Raw genomic sequence first — 24,407 nt, forward strand, 5'->3', positions numbered from 1 at the left:
TTTGGCAGTTACATGTATTCTTCTTCTTCTTCTTATTATTATTATTCATACAGTCACATACTACCTGCTGGTTGGTGAAAATGTGAAGTTAGCTTTAGCTTTTACCCCTGGGACTGAGCCACTGGTCTGGATCATGTAATGCTGTTTCAACCTTCTCCATGGTTTGTCAAAGCCTTTGTCTAACATTTGTTTCTGCAGCTCTTGATAAAATGTGGTATTTTGTTGCTGCTGCCCATCTGATATGACATTTCTGTTTGTTTCTCATATTAATTTTGTGAACATTGCAACTTCAATGGTCCAAACAGGCACAAACATAATTCTGTAGATCTGTTTCCATTGCACTTATTCACTTTTACATTTAGTAGATAACTTTTCCACTGCTTGTGAAAACTTTTTTGGAATGTTTCGACTTTTTCTAAATTGTCAGTATTTTTATGTGCATGTTGGAAACTAGAATGAAAACCACTAGATAGAAGCACACTGATTGTCTTTTTTTTTTTTTCTTAATTTGGAGGACCTGAAGACAAATGCTCCCAGTGTCTTGATATAAGCAATGAGGTCCCTCATGAAAAAGTTGCTTGTAATATTTTACTTCTGTGTGCCTTTTTTTCTGTCTCTATTTCTCTGGGTTTTTAAAGTGGGTGGTGCTCAGTAAATAAGTCATGTCCCAAACTCTTCCACGAATCAACAGTTAGCATGCGAATCAGTCGTAATGACTGTTGTTTGTTTTTTCTTCATTTGGCAGGCCACTGTCAAACCATAGCCACAGACGTCTGATGAAGAAAATTAGTGTGTGTGTGTGTGTGTGTGTGTGTGTGTGTGTCCTGAAACTCCAAGGTTTCCTTTTGGTTTTTGGAAGACTTGTGGTGCTTCGGTGGCTTTTTAGTTGTTGTCATTTGACTAAAAAATTTGCATTTTTTGCATAATTTTAGACATTTATTATTACAATGCTCAGAAAACAACCCTTAGAAATGCAAAACAAATCTCTGCTCCTTGATGAAGTTTATGCACACTTGCAATTTCCCAAACACTACCCCAACTTTTTGAAAGCTGAAAAGACGTGTAGTTTCGGGGATATTTTCTCTCCAGAGTGGTAGAGAAGTCTCAGCAGAGTTTCTTCAGTTTAGCAGATATGCAAAAATCCTTCCATGCTACTAAGTCTGAACTCTTAGCACATAATACAGATGTTTTTACATGTCATTGTTGCTTTTTGAACTGTGGGATTTTAATGCTAGGAGTTTAAAGCAGGTTTTCATTTTGTTGGTCAGCTCACTTAATTTCCAGACAACTACATGTACACCAGTGTATTACTTACAAGGAAGTGGAACACTTTCATCTTACAGTGGAAAAATAAATAATTTACCAGACATAAATGGTGGCAGACATCGACATTTTATCTACCTCCAGTTGGATTTCAAGATGTTTAAGGTAAAACTGTGACATGGCTATTTGCATGAGTTCCTTATTATGTGTGTCACACATGTGTACATCCAGATGATTTGCAGAGCTCTGCACATACTTAAGTTCCACACTGGAGCCTTTCTGCCCCTCCTCCTCCTCCTCCTCCTCCTCCCCCTCCTCCTCCTCTTCCCTCTGAATGGCTCTCAGTGGTGAAGGGAAGCAGCGGCAGTGAGGCAGCGCTGGGCCTGAAGGGCACTTTTCAGCCTGGCCAGACACACTCGGGCCTTGCTGCTTGGCTGCGCAACATGGGTCACCGCCTTACATTAGGAGGACCCTGCCAAAGTCAGCCAAGCGGAGCCCTGCAACATACCTGAAAATGAATGAACAAAGTCGATGTTCCACTGCCTATTACAACAACGCTTGGCTGTTTTTGTAGTGCATCATCAGCCGTAGATTTTGTTTATGACGCCAAAATGAAATATTAACATAATCAGTGATATCACAAAGGTGTTTTTCACTATGTGTCTCATCAGTGGATGGATTTTTGCAGCCATAAATCTTTCAACACATTATCTTACTAATCATTGGAACAAATGAAAGGGTTGGCCATTGGCTTTGATTAGTGGAGCTTATATCTTGGCACAGCATGGAAATGAAATGGTGTCCTGTGGAGCCAGTGGGGGCTCTTGTTGAGGTCAAAGGGGGAGAGTAAAGCAGACCTCTTGTGTCAGCCTCTATTATTTATTTGGAGTTCAGGCTCTATCCATCACCGTGGTGTCACTCCGTTACCATTTCCTTGCTTGTAAGGCAGCTTCATCTCCCAGCTTCTCCTCTGCATCCCACCTTTACAGTCCAATGATCGACGTTTCATGAGAGGCACCTCAAGGTGGGGCTAAATGGTCTTATATTCCCAATCATGTCGCGTAGGCGGAGTCTGACTCTCATGCTCTCTGCTACGCTGCTGCCTGCCCAGCCTGTACTGTACATGACAAAAGCAGGAGGATGGAGAGAGTGAAATAAATCCATACCTACTTCTTATTTTATCACAGCCTCTTTCTTGTAATTTGGCAGGAAGAGGGGTTTTGGATCACTGCGCCTCATTACAAGAAAACGTGTCCTAGTTCATGTTAGTAGTAGAACCCAGGCAGCCTGTCTGTTTTTACGCACAGCCCTACTCCAGAGAAGGCAGCAGCAGTTCAGATCAGATTTCACATTCAGCTCCGACCAGCTGAGAGAGAGAGAACCAGAGAGCAGGAGGGCTCGTTTGTCCGCTTTCGCCTCCGATACCCCCCTTTCAGTTGTAGCCAGCAGCGCCGCAAAAAGGAAAACTGGTTGCGCGGCGCGTACATTAAACCTCCGACGGGATTTCCCCCTCTTTTTTTCTTTTATGTATTTTTGCAGGATTTCAGCGAGAGCGCCACTGAGAATTAGATAGAGGGAAGAAGAGATGGACGAGCAGCCGAGGTTGATGCACTCTCACACGGGGGTAGGCATGGCAGGGCACCCCGGCCTGCCGCAGCATATGCAGGAAGGCACCGGAGGAACGGACGGCGACGGAAGAAAACAGGACATTGGAGACATTTTACAGCAAATTATGACCATCACAGATCAAAGTCTGGATGAAGCCCAAGCCAGGTAAACACTATGCGCAGATTCATCCTGTTTTCTCCCACTGACAGGCGCTGAAAGAGGCGGCAAACTAGAACAAATTATAGAAGAGAAAAGAAATAAATAGGGGATGAAATGCACAGTTTAGTGCGACGTAGATGGAGCGGAGCGTGTGGAAGCGCCTGTGCGAAAGCCGACAAAACTGGAAAACAGCGATGGCATGTCTGCAGATCACTAGTTTACTTCAGGTTTCAATAAGTGGCAAAACCGCGCTCCTTAAAACAGAAAATAAAAGTGTATGAATATGGCCCGAATTAATGTAACATGCCAGCGTGTCATATTCACGCAGGATTTAGTAACCCCAAACAGGGTGCATTCCTGAAACGACGCAATTAAAGCTGATGTTTTATTTTCTAAATATGACCCGTAATTACTGAGGAACAGTGCAGGCTGTCTCATGTGGCTCACTGCTTGTTTACAGCGTGGCGAGCAAATGCAAAGCAACTTTCTTACTTGTGATACATAATTCAGGATTTCATCCATCTTGTGCAATTCACATGAAATTCACTGAAGCTGCAAGTGTGTGAAAAAATTATACTAAAGGTGAAATATGTATCCCTGAAAATATCTTCTTTTTTTTTTTTTTTTTTATAATTTCTCTTTTGTGATAAGAGTAGAGGAAATTGATAAAGTAAAATTAATATTTATCACCAGTGAAGCCTAAGCAGGTATGTCCACATAGGTGCTATCTATTTGGGAAAAAAGTATAATAATTGTAAATGGAAAGTAGAATCTCGTGCAAAATACATTTTAAAAATACTAAGAAATTTTTGGCATCTAATTGTATCTGATAATTTGGAGGATGGCTAAATTTGAGATAAAATGTAGTTCTGTGGTTGCTTATGAAACCACTTTTCTTTTTCAGGAAACACGCTCTGAACTGTCACAGAATGAAGCCTGCTCTTTTCAATGTTTTGTGTGAAATCAAAGAAAAAACAGGTAAGTTCATTTTAATTCTGCACTCTAATAAGACCAAAACACTGCAGTTTGGTTCTTTAAATTTTGTCTGTAAGGAAACACTCCTCCACTTCCTTCAGTCCTTTTCCTTAACCAGGGAAAAATCAGTACAAAAAGTGCACAGCGTTTGTCGCTAAACATGGCACAAATCCAGCTCCATGTGGACTATTTTATCATCAGAGGATAATTTGCTATTCAGACTAAAATTCACACTGGAGAACCTAGCGTTGGATATTCAGTCACAACACAATTCGCCATATAAATTTCACTGACATGAAAGACATGTGTTTCCTCCTGTATAAAGTCTGTGCGTTTTAACTACTTCACAATAGGAACTGTGGACAATTACCTCAAGCAGTCCTTATCAATTATTGTGTCAAAATATGAATGAGGTTTTTGATGCTATTGTGGAATAATAGAGAGTATGAGCAAAATTGTCACAAGCACGTTGATGTCTCCCCTTGTGAGTTAACTGTCAAGTCTAGTGAATACGTCTCTTTCTATTCTGTATTGTGTCTCTCTATTAAAGCAGTTGTGAGGGAGCATGTCAGCAGAATAATTGCTAGGAGAGAAATAATGTAACATAGGAGGCGTAAGTCATGTTTCCAAATCATTTTCCCTGTGACATTTTTGAAATTGGCACAGAATTCAGTGCACTTCAGACTGATAGCGTGTATCTCGTCTTTTATTTCCTTGTCTTTAGACTGATGTGTTATAGGGCTCTTCAAAACTTGCCCTGTTGAGATATTGAGTTGCTAAAGCGTGCCAGTTTACCGCGAGAGAGGCAGCGCTTTCCTTGTGTTTCACACTCATTAGTGCATGAAATCAAATGGAATGGATGGAGGATGAAGAAGATATTGTTTTCATTGTCTCCAAAGTCGCCCTTGCTCATACTTGACCTTTGCGGCGCGATGACTGGTGCTGTTTATATTGTTTCTCGTGTGTGATCCCACCCTCGCCTGGTGCTTTCATGGCTGTTTTCATTGAGGTTTTCATTGAAGTTCACCTCGCTGCCTACCCCCAAGCCCGGCAGTTTATCTTGAATCGGCCACTGCCTCAGGAGAGAGCAGGGGGCCTTTTGAAGCCTGCTGGCTCGCTCTTTTTTGTTGTCTTGGTAGGTTTTTTGGAGGGGGAGTGACACAGTTATGCATAGTGTTTTACTCCCTGGCGCTTCTCAGAGTTCATCCAAAGTTCGGCTCTGCTGAGAGTACAAAGTAACTTGGACTTCTTCCTGTCTGCACACCCATTCTTTTCTCTTTCAGCTGGCAACCTATAAATACAAGGTGCAGCTTATGGAGCTGTACACAGGAGATATGGTGCTTGTTTTATTTTTGTAGAGTGTAATTTTAGCCTGTTAGCTTTGTTACAAGTTTTTGTAAAGAAGGTTTCACATGTACAACAATTTGCTCTGGCAAAAGTTATGATTTTTATTTCAAGTCACTTCCCTATACGCATTAGTAGAATAAAATGCATACTTGTGTGTCTGATTTACTCTTACTGCCACAGAAATGTTGTGAGCACTACTTTTAGGAGTAGTTGTGTTATTTTGTTGACACTTTAAACAGTTCTCACAAGTCATGTAGAGCAATTTGCAAATAGAATGTCTCTATAAAATATTTTTAACAATATATTTTACTGACAAAATTGTGGCTGTGTTACGTTATTAGCATATATAATCTTTCACTGTAAATTTTCAGTTTTCTGTGGCCGGAAAAACTGAAGATTTAGATTTATTAGATGAAATTATGGCCAGATATTGTTATTAATAGATATTGTATTATTGTTGATATTTTAAAATATATGAAACTGAAATTCAGAACTTTTTAGACTAATTAGCTTTTTTTTTTTTTTTTTTTTTTTAAGTTGTACCCAGTTGCTCATAATGCTTCAACCTCTCTGTTATTTTACAGTAGATGTTTTGACAGATCCCAGAAAAACACAGGTGTACATAGTACAATGGATGGATTCTATTTAGCTCTTTCTGTATTATGGTCTTGATGCACCTGTGTTTTTTCTGCTGTTTCAAGTGGAAATGTTGCATCTGCTGTGAAACTTATTAAAACTTTGTGCATGGTGAGGGATATAAAATGACAGAATTTTTTTTGTGTTGTGATTTTCGCTTTAGTTTGAGTTTTAATTTAATAGCTTGGGGAATGTTTTTTATGTTGAATTGAGGAGTTTGTTTGTTGTCAGGTTTTATTTCCATGTGCAAGACATGATGAAAATGATTAACTTTAGTTAACTTGCCAAAGACGCCAAATAATGAATGTGACATATTACAGAGTCTAAACAGCATAATATTTCTTAATTACAGTAATGTCAGTACCAAAGTGTGTATAGCCTTTGCTGTCTTTGCCTCTTTCTGCTGTGTCTGAATATTTTTTGTCTTTACATATATCAAATTGTGTGCAGACTGGCCAAATCCAACAGCTGTACTCACCAAAACTGCTGTTCTGCTGCTGTAACTTTGTCCATCCTCAGTGCAGAGACGGTGTGTAGCCACAGAGCTGCATTTGCCTGTGTATATTTTCCATCCCTGGCAGCTGACAGCACCTGCAAGACACAATGCCTGTGTTGATCTAGGGCCTGAACTTCTGACCTACTCTGTGTATTTTTACTGGGATGAAGTGCGAGATGGCCAACAGAAATATTGTGCAGTATAAACAAGCACAATGGTGCAGCAACACCCAGGAGGAAAGGAGTAGGAAGGAACACTTTATTTAAACCAGTGCCTTTTTTTTCCTGAACAGACACCGTCCTCATCTTCACCCAGTCTCATTCCAGGCATATTTGGGTTGTCGTTTTTACTTCAAAGCAATGCTATCTTTCTAAAGCTGTGCATGACTATATGTTGTACAGTACATTTCAAAGAGGAGACGAAGCATTAAATTATATAAAACACATTAATTATATTACCGTACATGTCCAAAATGTAGTGCAAAGATTTAAAAAAAAAAATAATAAAAAAAAGCTAGGTTTGTTTGAATATACTATCAACACCAGTGTACTCTGTGTTTGGAAAGGTTCTCACAGTGAGTTTCCAAAAATACATCCTTTGACTCCACTGCTATTAGTCCATGCATTAACCTTTCTGTTGTCGAATTCTTAAACTTTAGAGGCTGGTAAATATAGATGTATTAATTGATATGACACAACTGATTCCAAATGTTTTGTATTTATGTGTCTTATCCAGCTCTGTATGTAAAAGATACTTATATTTTTAAGGTGGACCGTTTATGATTGATGAAAAGGCCTCTTTAGATAACAAATTCTTGACAAACTGATTTGGAAAATGAGCTGCCTTGACCTCTGTAAACACTTCACCAACATCATAAATCTCAAGCTGTGTCAAACAAAACCACTCCTCGACTGAACTGCTCAGTAAATGTGCTGCACTGACTTGCTGTTTAATTTTTTTCCGCTCAACCTCAACAAAAGGCCAGCTTTCTTGTGGCCTGTGTTTGTATAGTGTAAGGTTTCAAGCCTAGGGGATCCTCCATTTATAAAAATGACTAGCCAAGTGATGTAATGTTATTTTTTGAAGGGTGAAAATAGGGTGTTTTACAGAGGGCAGCCGAGTAGTGTTTGACAGGATGAAATGAGCCAGAGGTCTGATTATGGAAGGTGCGTGGAAGCCTCCAGTACATTGACTTGTCAGTCCATTCAGATGCTTGGCATCTGCCTATTTGTATTACAGAGGCTGAACTCAGCACAGCATATCATCCAATAAACACTTGAAAGCAGCGTTTGTGCTTTTGGCTTTGAAATATAATACAAGGTTGAAACAATTTGTCAATTGATCAGTTAGAGTGAAAATTAATAATTACAAAGTTTGATCAAAAGCAAAAATATTCTCTGGCTCTGTCTTCTCAATGTAGGATTGGGTGTTTTTCTGTCTTTGTTTGTTTGTTTGTTTGTTTGCTTGTTTCTTTCTTTCTTTCTTTTTTTCTTTCTTTCTTTCTTTCTTACTTGTTAGACAGTTGGTTTGTCAAAATAAGACACTGCAAGATGCCCCTTCAGGTTTTCTGAGATTCAGCATTTATTGAGTAATTGTGTATTAATTAATGAAAAGTTATTGACAGATTAATTAACACTGATGATAGTCATTATTTGCAGCCCTGATGTAGTGACACAGAACAAAAGGAGTCTGTTTTGTCTTTCAGGTCAGTTGACTTGACATTATAATCTGTCTTGAGGAATGTCTGTGCTAGAATAAGGTTTGTAGGGCTTGTTCGGAGTGGTTGCATGTGTAAACTAGCAGGCAGTAACAGTGTATGTTACCCTCTCTGCATTGTAAGACGATGTAGATGTGTGTTGTGATAGAGAGGCTATGCCTCCCTCTCGTACGCGCCTCTCGGTCGACAGTGAGACGACTCTAATGCGTGCAGCTTTTGTCTCTTATCCTTCCTCCTCGATGCTGATACAGCAGCGTTCAGGGGGAGAAAAATGCCAAGCTCCTTGCCACAGCTGTTTCCCCAATCTCTCTGCTTATCCATCCACAGAGAGAGAGAGAGAGAGAGGAAGCGCTAAAGTCTAATTCTGCTCAGCGGATGTACACAACTGGAAAATTGTGTGTTTTGATTAACCAGCTTATAGCTCACACTGACTTTATACTGTATTTGATGCAGAATCATAATCACAGAATGATCAGTGAGTGACAGCATTGTAAATGGTGTGTTAATACCATTACAGTATAGAACAATGTGGTTACATTATACATTATGCAAATTGTCAGTCGCCTAATTGATACATGTTAATCATATTAAGGGGCTTAATTATAGAAATCTTACTGTGCTGAGATTTAGTAATTAACACTGACATCACATGTACTATTTTTTTCCTGGAGAACTTTCTCTATCATGATAGTCTCTTCTCATTCTTGTGAAGAAGAAGCGCCAGCACTGTGTGTCTGTTTTATATGATTAACGGGTGTATTCTCAGAATTTCCTGAACTGATGAATGATTTTCTTCGTCTCTGCCGAAGGCCACTAGAATTCTGTTTGTAGAAAAATTGCGTTTGCTCCAAGCAGCCCTGCAAGTGTGGAGATTACAGAATGAAGGCAAGATCCAAGTAGACTAGTAAAAGAGCGCAGGCCTCAATCTGTTACCTGAATGCTGACTCCTGTGCTCAACACTGAGGAACGATTGCTTAAATATCACTGTTCTGCCATTTACCTCGTTCAAGGCTCTCTTTGCAATCGCAGTCCCTGCAGGTTTGCTTTGCCTTTTTTTATACCGGCCTCCTTAATATGTTACGAATTTAATCAAGTCTGCAAATTTGTTATGCACGTTAAATTGAACATGCAATGGCACATTTGAATGTGGTTGCCATACCAACCCCCCAGGAGTTCATTTTCCATAATGTACTGTTTGGAATCTCATTTCCTCCACTCTTCCCTGCTGCTACTTGCAGACGCCACCTCCAGGCTTCCACTGTATGTTCCCTATGAAAGAGGCTCGGCTGCCACTTTTAAACACTGGAGGGAGGGAGAAAGAAAAGGGAGAGGGAGAGAGAGGCCTCTCTCCACGTAGTGGAAATGACACAAATTAATATACACTACTTAAACCAGACCAAGATTAATGGTTCCCTTTCGCTGCAGCTTAGTCCCACTGTCAGTTGCCGGGTGCTCGTTGGACAAAATCAACACTAATCAACATTTATTCCACTTTTGCCCTGGGCTCTCAGGAGTCTGGCAGGACTGCATGGCCCCCCTCCCTCCCCTTCCCTCCCAGCAATCCACCCCTCCCTTCGTCCGTCTCGCTACGCTTTTCACCTCTCATCCAGCTCCTCCATACATCACCCTCCTCACACCACTCGGCTCCTCAGAGGAGAGTGCGCCCCCTCCTATCAGGCCACATTAGAGTCATGATAGATTTTCTCTTTTCATTTGCATCTGATATTTAACACAGCAAAGCAGTTGCTCTGTCACTTTATAGTACAAGTGTGTGTGTGTGTGTGTGTGTGTGTGTGTGTGTGTGTGTGTGTGTGTGTGTGTGTTGGCATGTATGTGTGTGTGTATGAGGCTTTTGTCTGTGTATGTTTTTTAAGCAGTCATTCCAGTCAGTAATCTTATCTGCACTCAGTCGCTACTGCATTATGAGAAACAGGATATGTAGTCAGTGTTCATTCAGTGTGTGTGTGTGTGTGTATGTCAGGTAGTGTATTTGTACCATTTTCTGGAAAGTTAATTTTTAGATTTCCCAATACTAGGAAACTGAACTCCGAGGTTCTCTTGTGAGACAAAGTTACCAAACACTTATCATGTCAGTGATATGTTCAATACTAAAAGGATGCAATGTAAGTCTCAGTCTAAATATGCTTTTGGTTGTGGTGACTGGCAGTAGTGGCATCCACAGATCTGCTGACGCTTCTGTCCTCACACAGTGACATTAAGCATCCCGCAAAGGCTCATAATTGGCCAAGTTAATGTAGTCCACATTCCACTGCTACTACTCATCTCTTTGTCACTGGCTCCAATAAAAACACACTCAGAGGGGCAATTATTAAGAAATATATCTCAAATTAAACACTGCCTATATCTTCTATCTTGTCTGTGTGCAAATCTTAATGTAGTTTACGTCGTAATGTTTACATCCTTATCATTTCTGGACTGTGACTTCAATTATTAATTATTCACTTTGATTTTGATGCACTTTACATTTTGTAATTGAAAATTTCATCTTGATATACTAAGAGTTAATTAGAGCCAATGAGGATTTGACTATGATGCAAACAGAATAAAAATCTGGAAATGAAAAAGTACATTGGCATGTCCTTAATAGTGATTTTGTAGTGAATGGTGGATTTAAACTTATTTGGCAGGAAAATACATTTACCTGTAAAATAGTCACTTTTCTTCTCATTAACATTGTGAATTACACATGTTCCACATGTTTTACACTAACAGTGCCTCTACAACACAATATAACACAACACTGGGTGATGTACCAGACAACACCCTATACTACTTTTAATTTAAGTATTTTTTTCATATTAATATTTCATATACTTTGATATTGTAGAGTGTAAACAACACCTGTAACACTTCACTGTGCAGCTTATTATATAACGTTGTTTGCCGGTAGAAATGTTAGAGTGCTGTGCATAGTGTATAAAAAGACCTATTAACTTTGTGCACCATTCTTACTAATGGTTAGAACTTTATAACACAATCAGTTAATGGCCCACAGCTTAGTCTTTGCAGTATTTTGGATACAGTAGTAATATACCTGTACAAGGACATGGTTCCTCTGCAGACAGTCCAGAAAGATCAGATTTGTGTAATGATATAAACACTGGAGACAAGGTAAATTTTTACTGATAATACATTATGTTTTTAATGTTTATAGAACTATCTTTAAAGAAAAAACATTTTTTTAAGAAAGGTTCTTGGCATATCTGTTTATAGTTTATGTCCACCCAAATACAATACCAAACACAGTGAAACTGCCAGAATGTTTCAAAAAGCTGTGTTACAAATTTTGCTTGGGATATTCAGTCTGTACAAATGCAAAATAGAAGACAGAAAGCATGGCCCAACAGTCTTCATTAACAAACAGCAATAAACAGAGTTTACACAAGATTTCATTTTTAGGAATATTCCCTCATTTCCTGATTTAATGGCACAGGTTTTAATTTGATTGTACTAATGTGATGACTAATATTTATCTCATGTTTTGTGCTGGTAAGAAAATGTTCATTGAGCTATTGTCTTTACCCAGTTGTTACTATTTAGAGAGCTGGATGTGTTGGATCTAGTCCCAGCATGCATTGGGTGGCAGCCAGGGAACACCCTGAACTGGCAAACAGTCCATCACAACAGTTCAGATTTTATTAACGTCCAGTAATCTGAGGCTGAATCCCTCCTGCAATGGGCTCATTCACATTTAGATCCCCCAGTTTGCAGCTGAGGCCTCTCTTCCTACTTTGCCAAGATATTCAATGCAGTGTTGTCCATCTTGTAGGATTGCATGGCCAGAGGCATTGTCATGGCACCAACTGGCCTCATTGATGTGACACCAAGTGCTTTGTCAGCTCTGTGTCTCAGGTGCCAACCTGTGCTTCCCAAAATAAACTGTCATGCAATGTAGCACGACAGAAAAATGTAGAAGGAGCATGTTGGGGCCGTGCGCCCCCCTGAAAGGAAACAAATGTTCCATAGCAGAAATGTATTGTGGTTTTGGATGGCTTCCCAGTGCAGACACCAGCAACATGGTGGGGAACTCAAAGCGTGCAGTGTGATCGTCTGCACCATCAGCAGGGTTCACAGCAGGTGGGATCACAGATGCAAAGTCGAAACTCAGACTTTCTCTGCGTAGCCTAAAGTAGTGTTTTATTTATTTTTTAAGTGATTTTATTTCACTGTGGACCTGTTTGAATTTGACAGCTCTTTGTTATTTGCAGACATCCTTCTCCAGAAATAGCTTATGCTTACTGTAGTTAGCTCCACTTCCTGTTTTATAAATGGTCTGTCATTTTCTCTCTGCGGTGCAACATTACACCAGGAGAGAGAAAACGGAGGATGTGCACTTGGTTGAAGTCACTTTCAGGCTGATGTCAGGAGGTCGGAAAGGATGAGGATGTGGAAAGTCATGTGAAGAGATTCCTTACTGACCTCCAAACTGTAACTGTCCGCCCTGTTGGATTTGGCCCTGAGCGTGTGATTCCTGTTAGTTCTCACAGTGGCCTGGGCGCTCTATAGTTGCCATGACATTTTTATGGCTAGTGGACTGAGGTAAAGATGGGAGTCACAAAGGCTTAAAATGGAAGTTCAGTCTTCGCCTCCATAATGAGGGACCAGTAGATAATCATGCAGACAAAGGCAAGGTTCTGTAGCCTGACAGCAAGAGAGGAGAGCACATTTAATGATGTTTCACTAAACATGAACAGCAGAGGTTGTAATCTGAACAGTGTGTGAGCCAGAGTGTCTAGGAAAGGGTCAAATGGGCAGAAAGGAATCAGTATTTAGCTTAAAAAACCATCTGCACCAAAAGATCCTAATAACTCTAGTAATACTCTGAAGCTTTGACTGATGCATTTATGGTAATAGTGCAACAAGTTTTGATAAGTCATTACTGACAAACAAAACTAACAGCAATCAGATTGTCTGACCTATTGTTATTGACAGTTGCTTTATCCGCTGAGCTCCTAGAACATTAACCAACAGGTTAATTTCATGGGCTGGTAAAATTCTACGGCTGGGCAAGGAATATAAAATCATATCTGATTACTTACTCATAAGCCAGAGACATACAAGATGTCTCTCAAACACTGACTTTACTGTAGAAGCAAAGTACGTTACACAACATCTTGCCGGTTAAAATAGACCAACTGAAGTTCTAGTGCTGACAGACAATAAAGAATCACTATAAATGGACTTAAATGTACCCAGTAACCTTGCAGAAACCCTAAATACAACCCGTGATGCAGTAAATTAATATGGGAGAGAGCTGTAAGAGCCAAAGTCTGCCTCATCCCATGACTTAAAAAAAGGATGTTGATCACAATATAATCTTTTACATCCCACAAAGAACACGGTAGAAGATATATGTACTATTTTCAATATGGCCCAGACTTATCTATTTACATCAATGTTCAGTTCATTCACATTTACTAGGTAACAACCAACATTGTAATTTACTAGTCTTACCAACAAAGCACAATTTGTGAACAGCTTTTTGGATTTAAAAAAGGATTGCAGTAGGGAGACATTTAATGTTTGAGTAATGCAATGGGTGAAATTCCATCTGAATCAGCACCAATAGAGCAATTAGGAGATTCATTGATTTATTGGAGGACAGACATGATGGACAGCAACTGGATTAACTGTTTAGTCACACGCTAGTTTCACCTTCTCAAATCTGATTATTGGTTGTTTTTTGTTGTATTTCATTTCAGATTGACTACTATGTCTTTGGTGTTGGGCTAAATAGGGCATTTTCAGATGTCATGTTGGGATTTTTAGTGTTGTGACATTTTTTTCTGTCTGTTATGATGTGTTATGAAGCTACAGTTGACAAAATTACAACCAAAAAGTCAGCCTGTGCAAGCATATACTCACAAAAAGCTGCATTTAAAGCTCTAATGTGTGTATGGTAGAGGTACTGTTGAAAACACACAAAATAAAAGTCATTATATTATAGTTTTCTAATTTTTTAATATTTCGAATTTATGTTTGGGCTGAAAAAGATAGATTTCATGCATTTCAAAATAACCAGTTGTCTGTACATTTTCCTTCAAAGCATGAAAACAGACTCAAATCCATGACTAAGTTTTCTACCAAATTATACAATGCTGATATTTTATAACGTAACACATCATTGTATCATTTATGGCATTTTGCAGGTATATCAGAACCTTAATAAAGGATTGCAAGACAATGTTAACAAACAGTTCTAACAATGATAAGTAATGTTAGCTACACAGCAACATACCAATTAAGAAATACAAGAAAAAAATACTGATTTAGGAATGTACAAAACTGAAAAAAGATGTCTCTTCTTTGTCGTGTTTATCTTGTTGAATCTTCAGCATTGTTTTATCAGGTATTATACATGCTTTGGGAGGTTATAAGTGTAAATGTTTTTTATCCTGACAATTGGCGGGACAATAAAAACAGCTCTGTGTCCCATTTTGGATCCTGACCCTACTTTTGGAATAGGCAGACATAAACAATTAATTTGTTATTAGACAGTAATGATCAGATGTAGGTTTAAAAGCCAGCTGGTCACCCTGTCAGTGCTATTGCTGCTGATAAATTCACATTGCCCCTGCCACTGTTGTAAAGAGATTGTGTTGATAAGTTAATATTCCGACAACAGAGATGAGATAAAGAGGTTTTAGGAGTTTGGAGGATAGCGTAACCTTGATAAAACGCTCATCTCAGTGACATTGATTTTCACCATCCATCTTCATCTGATATGAAGTATGCAAATGGTGGCATCGGCTGGGAGTGGAGTACAGTGCTGTTAAATGGGCCATTTCAAATGTTCTTTGTACCATGCTGACTTCCAAAAAATTCACTGTCAGCCAGCTCGGCGCATGCTGAAGTCTTTTTAGAGACACTTTTCCACCTTTATCTTGTATCTTTTTCTATGTCGTTCACTTCTATTCACCCCCTCTTCCTCCCTTTCTGTTCCCTACCCCAGCTTTTCCCTTCCCTTCCCTTCCCTTCCCTCAGACTGCCTGCCATACAAATTATGGTATATAGTGTGACAATGTCAGAATGGCTACTCATGAAATATTAACAGCTTGTAGAGATTTTTACATTGCTACATTTCTCTTCATTTTTAACTACAGTATGTCAGCACAGGCTGTGGGACATTTATTTGTGTGAGTTCAGGAAGCCTATTACCCTACCAGATTTTTTGGGTTTTATATACTATCCATCAACCTTCTTTTAACATGCACATGGTCTGTTTTACTTCAAATGCCTTCCTCTGCAAATTTTACCAGCACACTTTTCCTGTGTGTTTATTTGTATCCACCAAATGAGTATAAGCTCCAGCTATTCACTAACATGATCTTTGAATATAAGATCTTGGATGTAATTGGTTGTTTATTGTCCCAGACATGTCTCATTATCTATTTTAACTTATCAAGTATCTGCATGAAAGGTAAACAGTATGTCCAGTTAGAAGTTGCTGAGAGGAGAATCTGTTATTGTATTTGTCTTTAACATGCTTGATGTGGTGTCTTTTTTTTTCCCACCGCTGGTTTCCAAGCACCGTCAGCTCATTGGGCGGGAATGGCCTCTCTCTTTCTGCTTTTTTGTTGGATGGCCCCTGTAAAGATGGGGCTGTCAATCATCCACAGGCCCTGAGGCAGCATCAGTTTTCACTGAGGGACGAGAACAATGAGTTTTGTTGCCACACGTGTATTTCTGTGGACGACTGTGGACAGTGTATTACCCTTTAATTAAATTCATCCTTTGAGTCTGAATGCAGCAAAAAGTAGACAGCTGATGATAGTCCAAATAAATGAACTGATTGAATATTGCAACCATATTGTTTGGATCCTGTGATTTGGGTTAAAAGCGTAATTATAGATTATTACATTGTCTTAGTTTTGGCAATCAGGTTTATCAATTGTTATATTGGACTCATGTAATTACTTGGATCTGGAAACAACTTCACTGAAACAAATGAAATGCGAACAGATTTTGAAGAAGCCAACACCCAATAACCTAAACAAAGTCATATAAACGAATCCAGGAATTGTTTTAAAGACTGATGGTCCTCGTGGTCAGTCTATGATGAGCATTTTAACAGCAAACAGTTTTAGTTGTAGTTTTTACCCCTCAGACAGAACTGACTGAAGGGCTATTGTAATCGTTTTGTCATCTGTCTGTCTTTCTGTCCATTCAACAACATAATCACATTATCTGAAGAATGCATTGAGATATCTGCACCAAGTTTATACTGTGGATGCATCTTGGCATGGAGCAGAAGCCTATTGAAAATAGGTGACTTTGACCTACTTTTTCAAGGTCAAATGGCCTTGTGCATTTATAATATCTGAGTCATTTTAAATATAAGTATGTATGTAATAAGTTTTACACAAAGACAGTCTAATCTAAATTATAGGGCAGTAATTTTCAACAGAATCTTACACTATATTTGGCTGGGGGGGATTAAAAGTGCGCAGTACATTATGTTCTGACCTAGCTTTTGGGGTGTTCATGCTTGAGTATGTCATTACATTTTATGATAGTGAATCGATTCCCAAAAGCACTGCATTGTTTTATTATTTCTGCCTTCTTAAATATTTGACATGTAGGCCTAAAAATATGTGGCAGTCAGAGACAACTTGGTGTTGTGTTGTAACCCCTGACCACTAATTGTGATTTGCCTTTTTAACATTTGACTCCTCCATTCCAAAGTACTTATATAATCGTATTTATACATATTTTCAACATATGTAATAAAAACAGATAGGATGGTTTATTGATTTATTTACCAACATTCTGTGGCGCCTTAATGGCAGCCACAGTAGCAAGCATACATATGATATGTGTTCTACTACTATGACAGTTTTCCATCAGATATCTGATCTGTCTGATAGGATTCGTATCATATCCCCAGATTCTTGCCAAAACACAACCCTACTAGCTTCTCTACTGTCTGATCACTCGAGTGCTGGTGTCAGATAAAAAAGTGACCCCCATGGAAAAGTGACCCCGGGTCGGTTTTCCATAATAGAATTCTAATCCCTTTTATGGAAAAGTGACCCACCCCCCCATAAATCACTAAATTTGTAAAATTTTCCTTTAGCTACAGCATTTTGACCCTTTGCCTATTTCTATGTTTTATTATGTATTGTAATTGTAAGATGTAATGTAGGTCACTCTTTTCAACAATATCTTGCAGTACTCTTTTAATATGATACAGTTATAATGATCATGTTGTAAATACTGTAAATGCATAATTATGTTGCATTGAACATTGTACCAGTGTATAGATTTGTAATATTATGTGCAATGCATGATTGTTAATACATTTTTGTGCTTTTCATTATGCGTTTTGTGTTTATATATACCTTAAATAAACTTTTTTTTTTTTTTTTAACAAATTTGGTGATTTATTGTGGGCGGGTCACTTTTCCATAAGGGGGGGGCAGGGTCAGAAGTCTATAATAGAAAACTGACACTTTTCCATGGGAGTCACTTTTCTATCTGACATCGGCTTTCTTACTCAATTACACTTTTATCTACAATATCACATTCAGGGAAACAATGGCTGTCATTATAGAAACTGGATCCAATAAACTGCAATCTTCCTTTAAAATTCACAAACTTTTTAGTTTTCATTTCACATTTTCTAAAAAAAGATAGCTGAAATCAAGAAACTGTTAGTGAATGAAAATAACCAGAACGGACTGTTTTTTTTGTATGTATTTGTATGTTAATCACACTGATACAAAAATCAACATAATATGAATGAGCATAAAGGAGTTTTACTATTGCATTTACACCTCGAGGTATCACAGGTTTATGTAGTTCTTACCCAACTGAGGGACAATCATGCAAAACACCCACTTTATGAAGATGCAGGTGTACAATATTCTTTGTGTGATTGCGTTGTTGCTATAAAAAATAAATGGAGGAAAATTAGTTAATGAGGTGTATCCTCCTCTCTTATCACATGTGGCTGGGGCTTCCTCTCCTCTTGACTAATGATGATGTGTGGCACAGGTAGCTGTCAGCGAGGCATGATTAATTAAAAGGAAAACTAGGCCAATTTGTCATATTGTTCTAACTGTGGTCAGAGAGCAAGTGAAGTCGCACTGCTGATGCCTCTACACCCTCCACTGTACCTAGACATCCGTAACGTGCTGGCTTCTGCAGCTATTTGTGAGAAGTCTCATCAGCTCCGGGGGAGTTTTTATCAGCGTCTCTGCTCAGACTGTCTCAACACAGACCTGATAACAATTAGGAGGCGTCTGCTTTGGAATGGGGCTCAGAAATATGAGCGTGCCAAGCGAGGCTGACATAATGAACAGATCCAGCACAGAGGAGAGCACTTTTGTGTCTGCTCGAGTTTGAAGTCTCAGAGAAGTATGCTGCCTTTTTGCCACTAACATAGAGTTAAAACTGCATATGATTTTCTGTGTTTGTGTTTTAGAGATCCATCGGTGCTTAGCATTGTTGTGAAGCCAGTGCCTCACAGTGTTCGTGCAGCACAGACACTGGCTGAGGCTTCTCAGCTGCCAGCTGTGGGTCTCACTGCAGGCCCAGTAAAGAGAGCAGAAGTCTTGTTTGTGTTGGACTGCAGTGTTGCTCCCAGCGTGGAGCCTGGCCCTTGTCAGCGGCCCTGTCATATTTGTCTCAGGCCTGTCCCGACAGCCAACCCAGGCTCCCACGTCACAAAGGCGGGCTCGTCCTAGGAGAGACAGGTGTCAGCGCCCCCCACCCCCACCCTACACCCCCTCTTACGCTCGTCTTGGCAGATGCCTGCTGCAATGGAGCCACGTATTTGAAGCTGAGCAACTTGGAAAGGAGGGTCATCTCTGCCACCCATTCACAGTCGCCATATCACAAGAGACTGGAGCTCCATCAGCGTGTGAGAACGCTCATGTCAGATATGGAGCATCCACCAGAGGAGACTGTCCCAGTCCAAGAGCATTACAGACTGGGGCTGCGTCGTGACTGACTGACACACTGACTGACAGCTTTATTGTGTCCTTTGAGGAATGGGCATGAAAGGCTCTCATGAAAAGCCCTTACAAACATAGACCATGCTCAGTCGTGCTTGGGAAGAATTACGTGTTCTTTTGTATGCATTGTTGTTTCTTTGTGTATTGTCCACGTCTTTTAGCTGACAACAGTCTTTTTCTAATTGTACAAAAGAAGCAATGAAGGATTTTGACTTGATATATTCAGACTTTTATTAGAAACTCTTAAGATGCAGTGATTTGAAAATACAGTCGCTTCCACTATTTCATATATTGTTGCAGATACTGACAGTAAGCGGAGCCATGGTACGAGCGACTGCAACTATTTAAGTAATGCTAGCTGCTTTGTTTAGCAGTCCTCCACATCCACAAGTATTATAGACTTATCTGCTAAAATAATAATAACTGGGAACTATGCACTGCTAATCTTATTTACAATATATCATGTTTCCTGTAGGAATTTGCTATAGTGGGAACAGTTATCGAATAAACATTAAGTATGGTTTAACAGAAGTGCAAGTCTAAAAGAAAGTTTTTACTAAAATTACCAACCACAACCAAAACAATTTTGCTCACTTATAACTGATTAAATAAATACATATCCCTTAATATCTCTTCTACATCTGATAGATCTCAAAGTGAGGAAATCACAAAAGGGAGTTTTATATATGTGGTAAAGCTGTAAACCACAGAGGTTCAGCTGCAAAATACTGAGAGTTATGCATTTATTTGTCAGCACTGCCACTGGAGAACTGAGCGAAGGCGTTGCATGCTGTAGCTCTGCATGTCATGACCCATTAGAACTGTAGTAGTGGTGAGTGGTGGTGAGTAATTTTTGTTTTTTAATAATTTTCCCTTTCCAACCTACTTTGTAATAGAAAGACAAATAGAGTTGGGTGAAGTTCCATCATTTTCAAGGCAAATTTGTCCATATTTTGCTGCTGTTCTACCTGCCAGTGCATGACATTTTTATTCAAAGAAATGACATGAAAAAGTGAAAAGAAAAATGACTAATGTACCCTTTTCTCTCCTGTCCCCATGTCTTCATATTCTTTGGCTAGCGTTCCTATTTTCTGACTGTGTGTTATTTTTGTAGTCATCTAAATTGATCCACACTGAAGCCAGACAAAGATTGGTGTATATTTAATGTCTTTCAGCCTGCGCATTAAGAGTGCAGTTTGTATGGAGGCTGCTGTGACATTAATAATTTAATTGCAGCCGTGTATCTGAATGCTGCAGGAGCGCCAAGTGATGGATATTTTTAATGATATCAAGAGTGAAGCCCTGAAAGATCAATGGCAGCACACACACTCACATACACACAGTCTGTCAGTGTGAATCTCTGGGCTTGGTGAGGATGATTGTGCTCCCACACTAATATTGTTTTGGTCCATAAGCCGTCTGGTCTGATCTTACGGGCTGAAGGTCTCCGGCCCAAATGACTCTGTCGCCTTTGCTGGTGCTGTCAGAACTGACAGTCCTCATGTTTATTTCATTTTGCGTCTGGGCTGTCTCGTTTCCCTATCCTCCAATGTCATTAACGCTCCGAGCCAGGACCCTGCAGTGGCGCGCCTAATGAATTCCTCTGCGGCTTCTCACTCCCCACCTAGTTACCCCAGCTCAAGGTGTCAAATTAAAACAGCCTGGGAAAAGAGAGAGGGAACTGCACTTGTATGTACGTGTGCATGTTTTCCATTCACATGTACAGTGCATCTCTGTTGCATTCTTTATTGCGTTTATGGCAGCAATTTCTTTTAAGCAGTTAGGATTGAGAGAGATGCAGTTGTGCTCCTGACCATCAACAACAAATAAACAATATTAACTTTTAATCTTTCAATTAAAAGATTTGTCAACGCTGTACAAAAACTCCTCTCTGCTTTGGCAATGAGTTTGATGGGAGTGATCCTGTAAAACAAGAGCTGTTTTTGATGTCAACATGCTGCTTTAACCTCCCTTTGCTTTATGATCTGTGCTATTATCATGTGCTTCTTGATGAGGAATTGTTGCTTTTAACATTCGGGATCATTTGGGATAATTTGGGGAGTGAAATCGGCAGCAGTGAGGATGCCTGGGTGACTGCTAATTGTGCTTATTTAGTTGTCATTGTGATAAGCGTAACGAGTCTAGACGTGTTATTGAGCTGTGAGGCAGCAGAGGAAAAGCAGAATTCACCCCAATATACTAACCGATGGAGCCTTTATCTGAGCATGTAGCAAATGCATAGCGTAAATAACACTTTAACTTGAATCATTATCGACTAAAGCATGTATATATTCTTAACCTCAAATGTTTGGGATGCTGGTCTTGTTCTTTCCTGCTTTATATTACAGTGTGCATATTGGGGTTAAGTGAGGCCAGTTTGTGTGTATACCATGTGTCCTTTTCCCAGTGGAGACCCTTCAGAAATGACCACAGTGCAGCTGCTGCCAGAGTGTCAGAGGATCAGGCCTCCCTGTGTGTGTCTCTCTCTCTTTCTCTGACAGCGCTGGAAGATGGAAAATGGTGTCAATCAATTCATCAGAGCTACACGGGTGGCTGTGCTGAGAGGAGAGCAGGGGGCGTGGTAATAGCAGCATGCAGGAGGAGCACAGCACATGATTATGGCTCCCTGCTGCAACTATTTCCCTTCACCGCTGTAGCTGATGCTGCAGTGTGCCTTAATGGACTGACTGACTACACCCGTCGGTCCACGGCTACATAGATTCCTGCAGAGCGCCCACAGAGGACCACAATGGCAGTGTGCTTTCTGGTGGGAATGTCTTCAGGCCCTTTTCTTCTTGCTCCACAGTTACAGCCATGTTGTGGACCACCTTGGCACTCAACGTCCACGGCTTGTTAAGCTAAAAGAATGTGCTGCGTTAATTAAAGATGTGTAAATATGCTTGAATGGGCCGCATTCTCACATTAAGAGAGATTTGCGGAATCAGTGCTGTAATATATTTTAATTAAGGATTAATTAAAAAATAATGGGGATTTTATTTTGCCTGGCAGACTGGGTTTGGACATGATTCTGGCGTCTGCTGTGAGCTCATCAGTGGAATATTGAGCACCTCACCTGCTTCACATGAGCACAGGGAGACTCTCAAGGTCTCTTGAAAACAAAAGCTCTGCCCTCTCCTCTTTGGAAAAAAGAAAAAAAACAGACATTTACTGTGAGAGGGAGTGGCCAATGCGTTGGCTTAATTAAATTTTTTTTCACCCCCCTTCCCCCTACTCCTCCACCCACTTTATCCTCACCCTCACCCATCCTCTTCTCTCTTTTTCGGCTGGCAGAGCAGCAGAGTGGCTCTGAGACACGGAACACTAGTTGTGCTGGCAATTATGTTAATGGGATGCTATTAGGCCATGATTCCGTATGAGCGATCGGGGAGAAGAAGAGCCCCGGCGGCAGAAAATGATAACGGAGCGTGCGCCTCGTTGATACCGCTCCAGCAGGATCATTTGCATAATGAACCCTCCCCACTAACGAGGGGTGTGGCCTCGACACTGAGCTACTTAGAAAGCTCAGGAGTCGCAGCATGAGGCGAGCCGACAGTGAAAGCACAATGTGACACAAAGATTCATGGACTTCACCAGTCGTTGTGAAACCCATTTTGGCACGAATGTAACTGTAGCATGCAAATTCCTCAGTTGGTTCCTTTACAAAGTCAGTTTAGAGGCCATGTTTCCTTCCACAGAAAGACATGATCATGCAACTTCTGTCAGTGTACTCTAATGTTAAAAATTAACAACGATATGTCCATAATGCCGCCTGTTTGCTGTAATTCAGGACTTAAATCCAAGATGTTTTGCATAGCATTGGCACATATACCACATTGTTATTTCTGGCAGCTACATTCTAAAATGTCTTCAGCTTCCATAAATAGTTACAAATCAAATATTCATTATGCTGTCGTCGTCAATTTATTCATGTTTTTAACTCTCAACCTTTCTGTTCAGAGCCTTGCATTCCATGTACAAGACAAACACACATCTACATGGAGATGTGCAAACACGTAGACACACTGTCGAATTTTTGGCTGTATGAATCACTAAGCGTTAAGAAGGAAACTACCTTGGGGCACCAAAGCCCTGTGGATTCCCTCAGCAGCAAAAATAAAACAAGCTGAACAAGGATTGCTCCACTTCATCCACACTGCCACATTTTCTAAACATACTATATGTAGGGTCGCTTTTTTTGGTTGTGTTTGTCCAGCTGGGCTCGTGTGTTGATGCTATTGATCCCAGTCCCAACAATTTATTATTAATTTGGTTGCACGGGGCAGTATCTTTACTTATGCATCGCTCCTCTCTCTTGATGTCTTGATGTATTATTTGTGTGTCCATGCAGTGTATGTATTTTCCTGCAGCATGGTCTGTCGTTTTTAGACACAGCCTCAGGATTTGATCAGAATGATCTCGGGGCCCAGGGGAAGACATTAAACACCCAGAATGCCCCTCAGGCTGCTCTCCCCTCCTCTCTTTCTCAACCTTTCATTCTCCCTTAATGAGAACTCCTCCTAATTATTTCAGTGGCTGGAGCGTGGGGACACAGCCGGAGTTAGATCCCCTGCGCTCGGACGTGACTGCTATGCTGATGAAGGCAGGGGATCAATAATTTAGGCCCTAGCCTTAATGGTTGGGTGAGGAGAAAGTGATACATCTGAGTCAGAGATTACATTTTAAAGGCATAGCCAAGCTCCAGCCAGGCTGCCAGAGTTAACTAGAAACCCCTGAATGTGTTTGCTGTAAACAGCTGACACATTTATGTTTACTGGAATCCTTATCGCTCTTCTTCTAACCCTAAGTCTGTGTCTAAGTGCTTGTTTACCTAGCTTTGTATATCCTCCATTCAATTATTGCAGTCTGCAGAGTCACTCTGAAATTGTCTCGCTTGCCAAATGATTTGCATTTGAAGTGCATGGGCATATAATTGATTTAGAGGCATGAATATTGATAGTATCTTATCAGGTTGGTGCCCATCCCTCAAACTGCTCTGTGGAGAATTATGGTCCTCTGAGCATTTTTCTGGTCATCTTGCTTTAGCGGATGCACACATCTTTAAGTGTACACAGCCTGGGCTCCATGAAGCCCTTCCATCTCCCTCTGGGGAGGCATCCATGCATCTTTTAAAGACTCTTCACATCAAGAAGGCCTGAGCAGAGTACCCTGCAGTCTCTCGCTCAATTATTAAAGCAGGGATTTTTATGCTCTGTTTTAACTTAGTCTT

At 40.1% G+C, this 24,407-nt stretch overlaps 1 protein-coding gene across 1 annotated transcript in view; it reads left to right on the plus strand.

Moving 5' to 3' along the window:
• The first annotated feature begins 2,376 nt into the window (after positions 1-2,376).
• Positions 2,377-24,407, plus strand: part of LOC115418123 (pre-B-cell leukemia transcription factor 1-like) — a 57,858-nt gene continuing 35,827 nt past the window's right edge. Inside the window, 2 exon segments of the mRNA XM_030132474.1 lie at positions 2,377-3,036; positions 3,935-4,008. Coding sequence (XP_029988334.1) covers positions 2,849-3,036; positions 3,935-4,008 — 262 coding nt within the window. The 5' untranslated portion in view covers positions 2,377-2,848.

The sequence above is a fragment of the Sphaeramia orbicularis genome, chromosome 4 (assembly GCF_902148855.1).
Source record: "Sphaeramia orbicularis chromosome 4, fSphaOr1.1, whole genome shotgun sequence".
Taxonomy (NCBI): Eukaryota; Metazoa; Chordata; class Actinopteri; order Kurtiformes; family Apogonidae; genus Sphaeramia; species Sphaeramia orbicularis.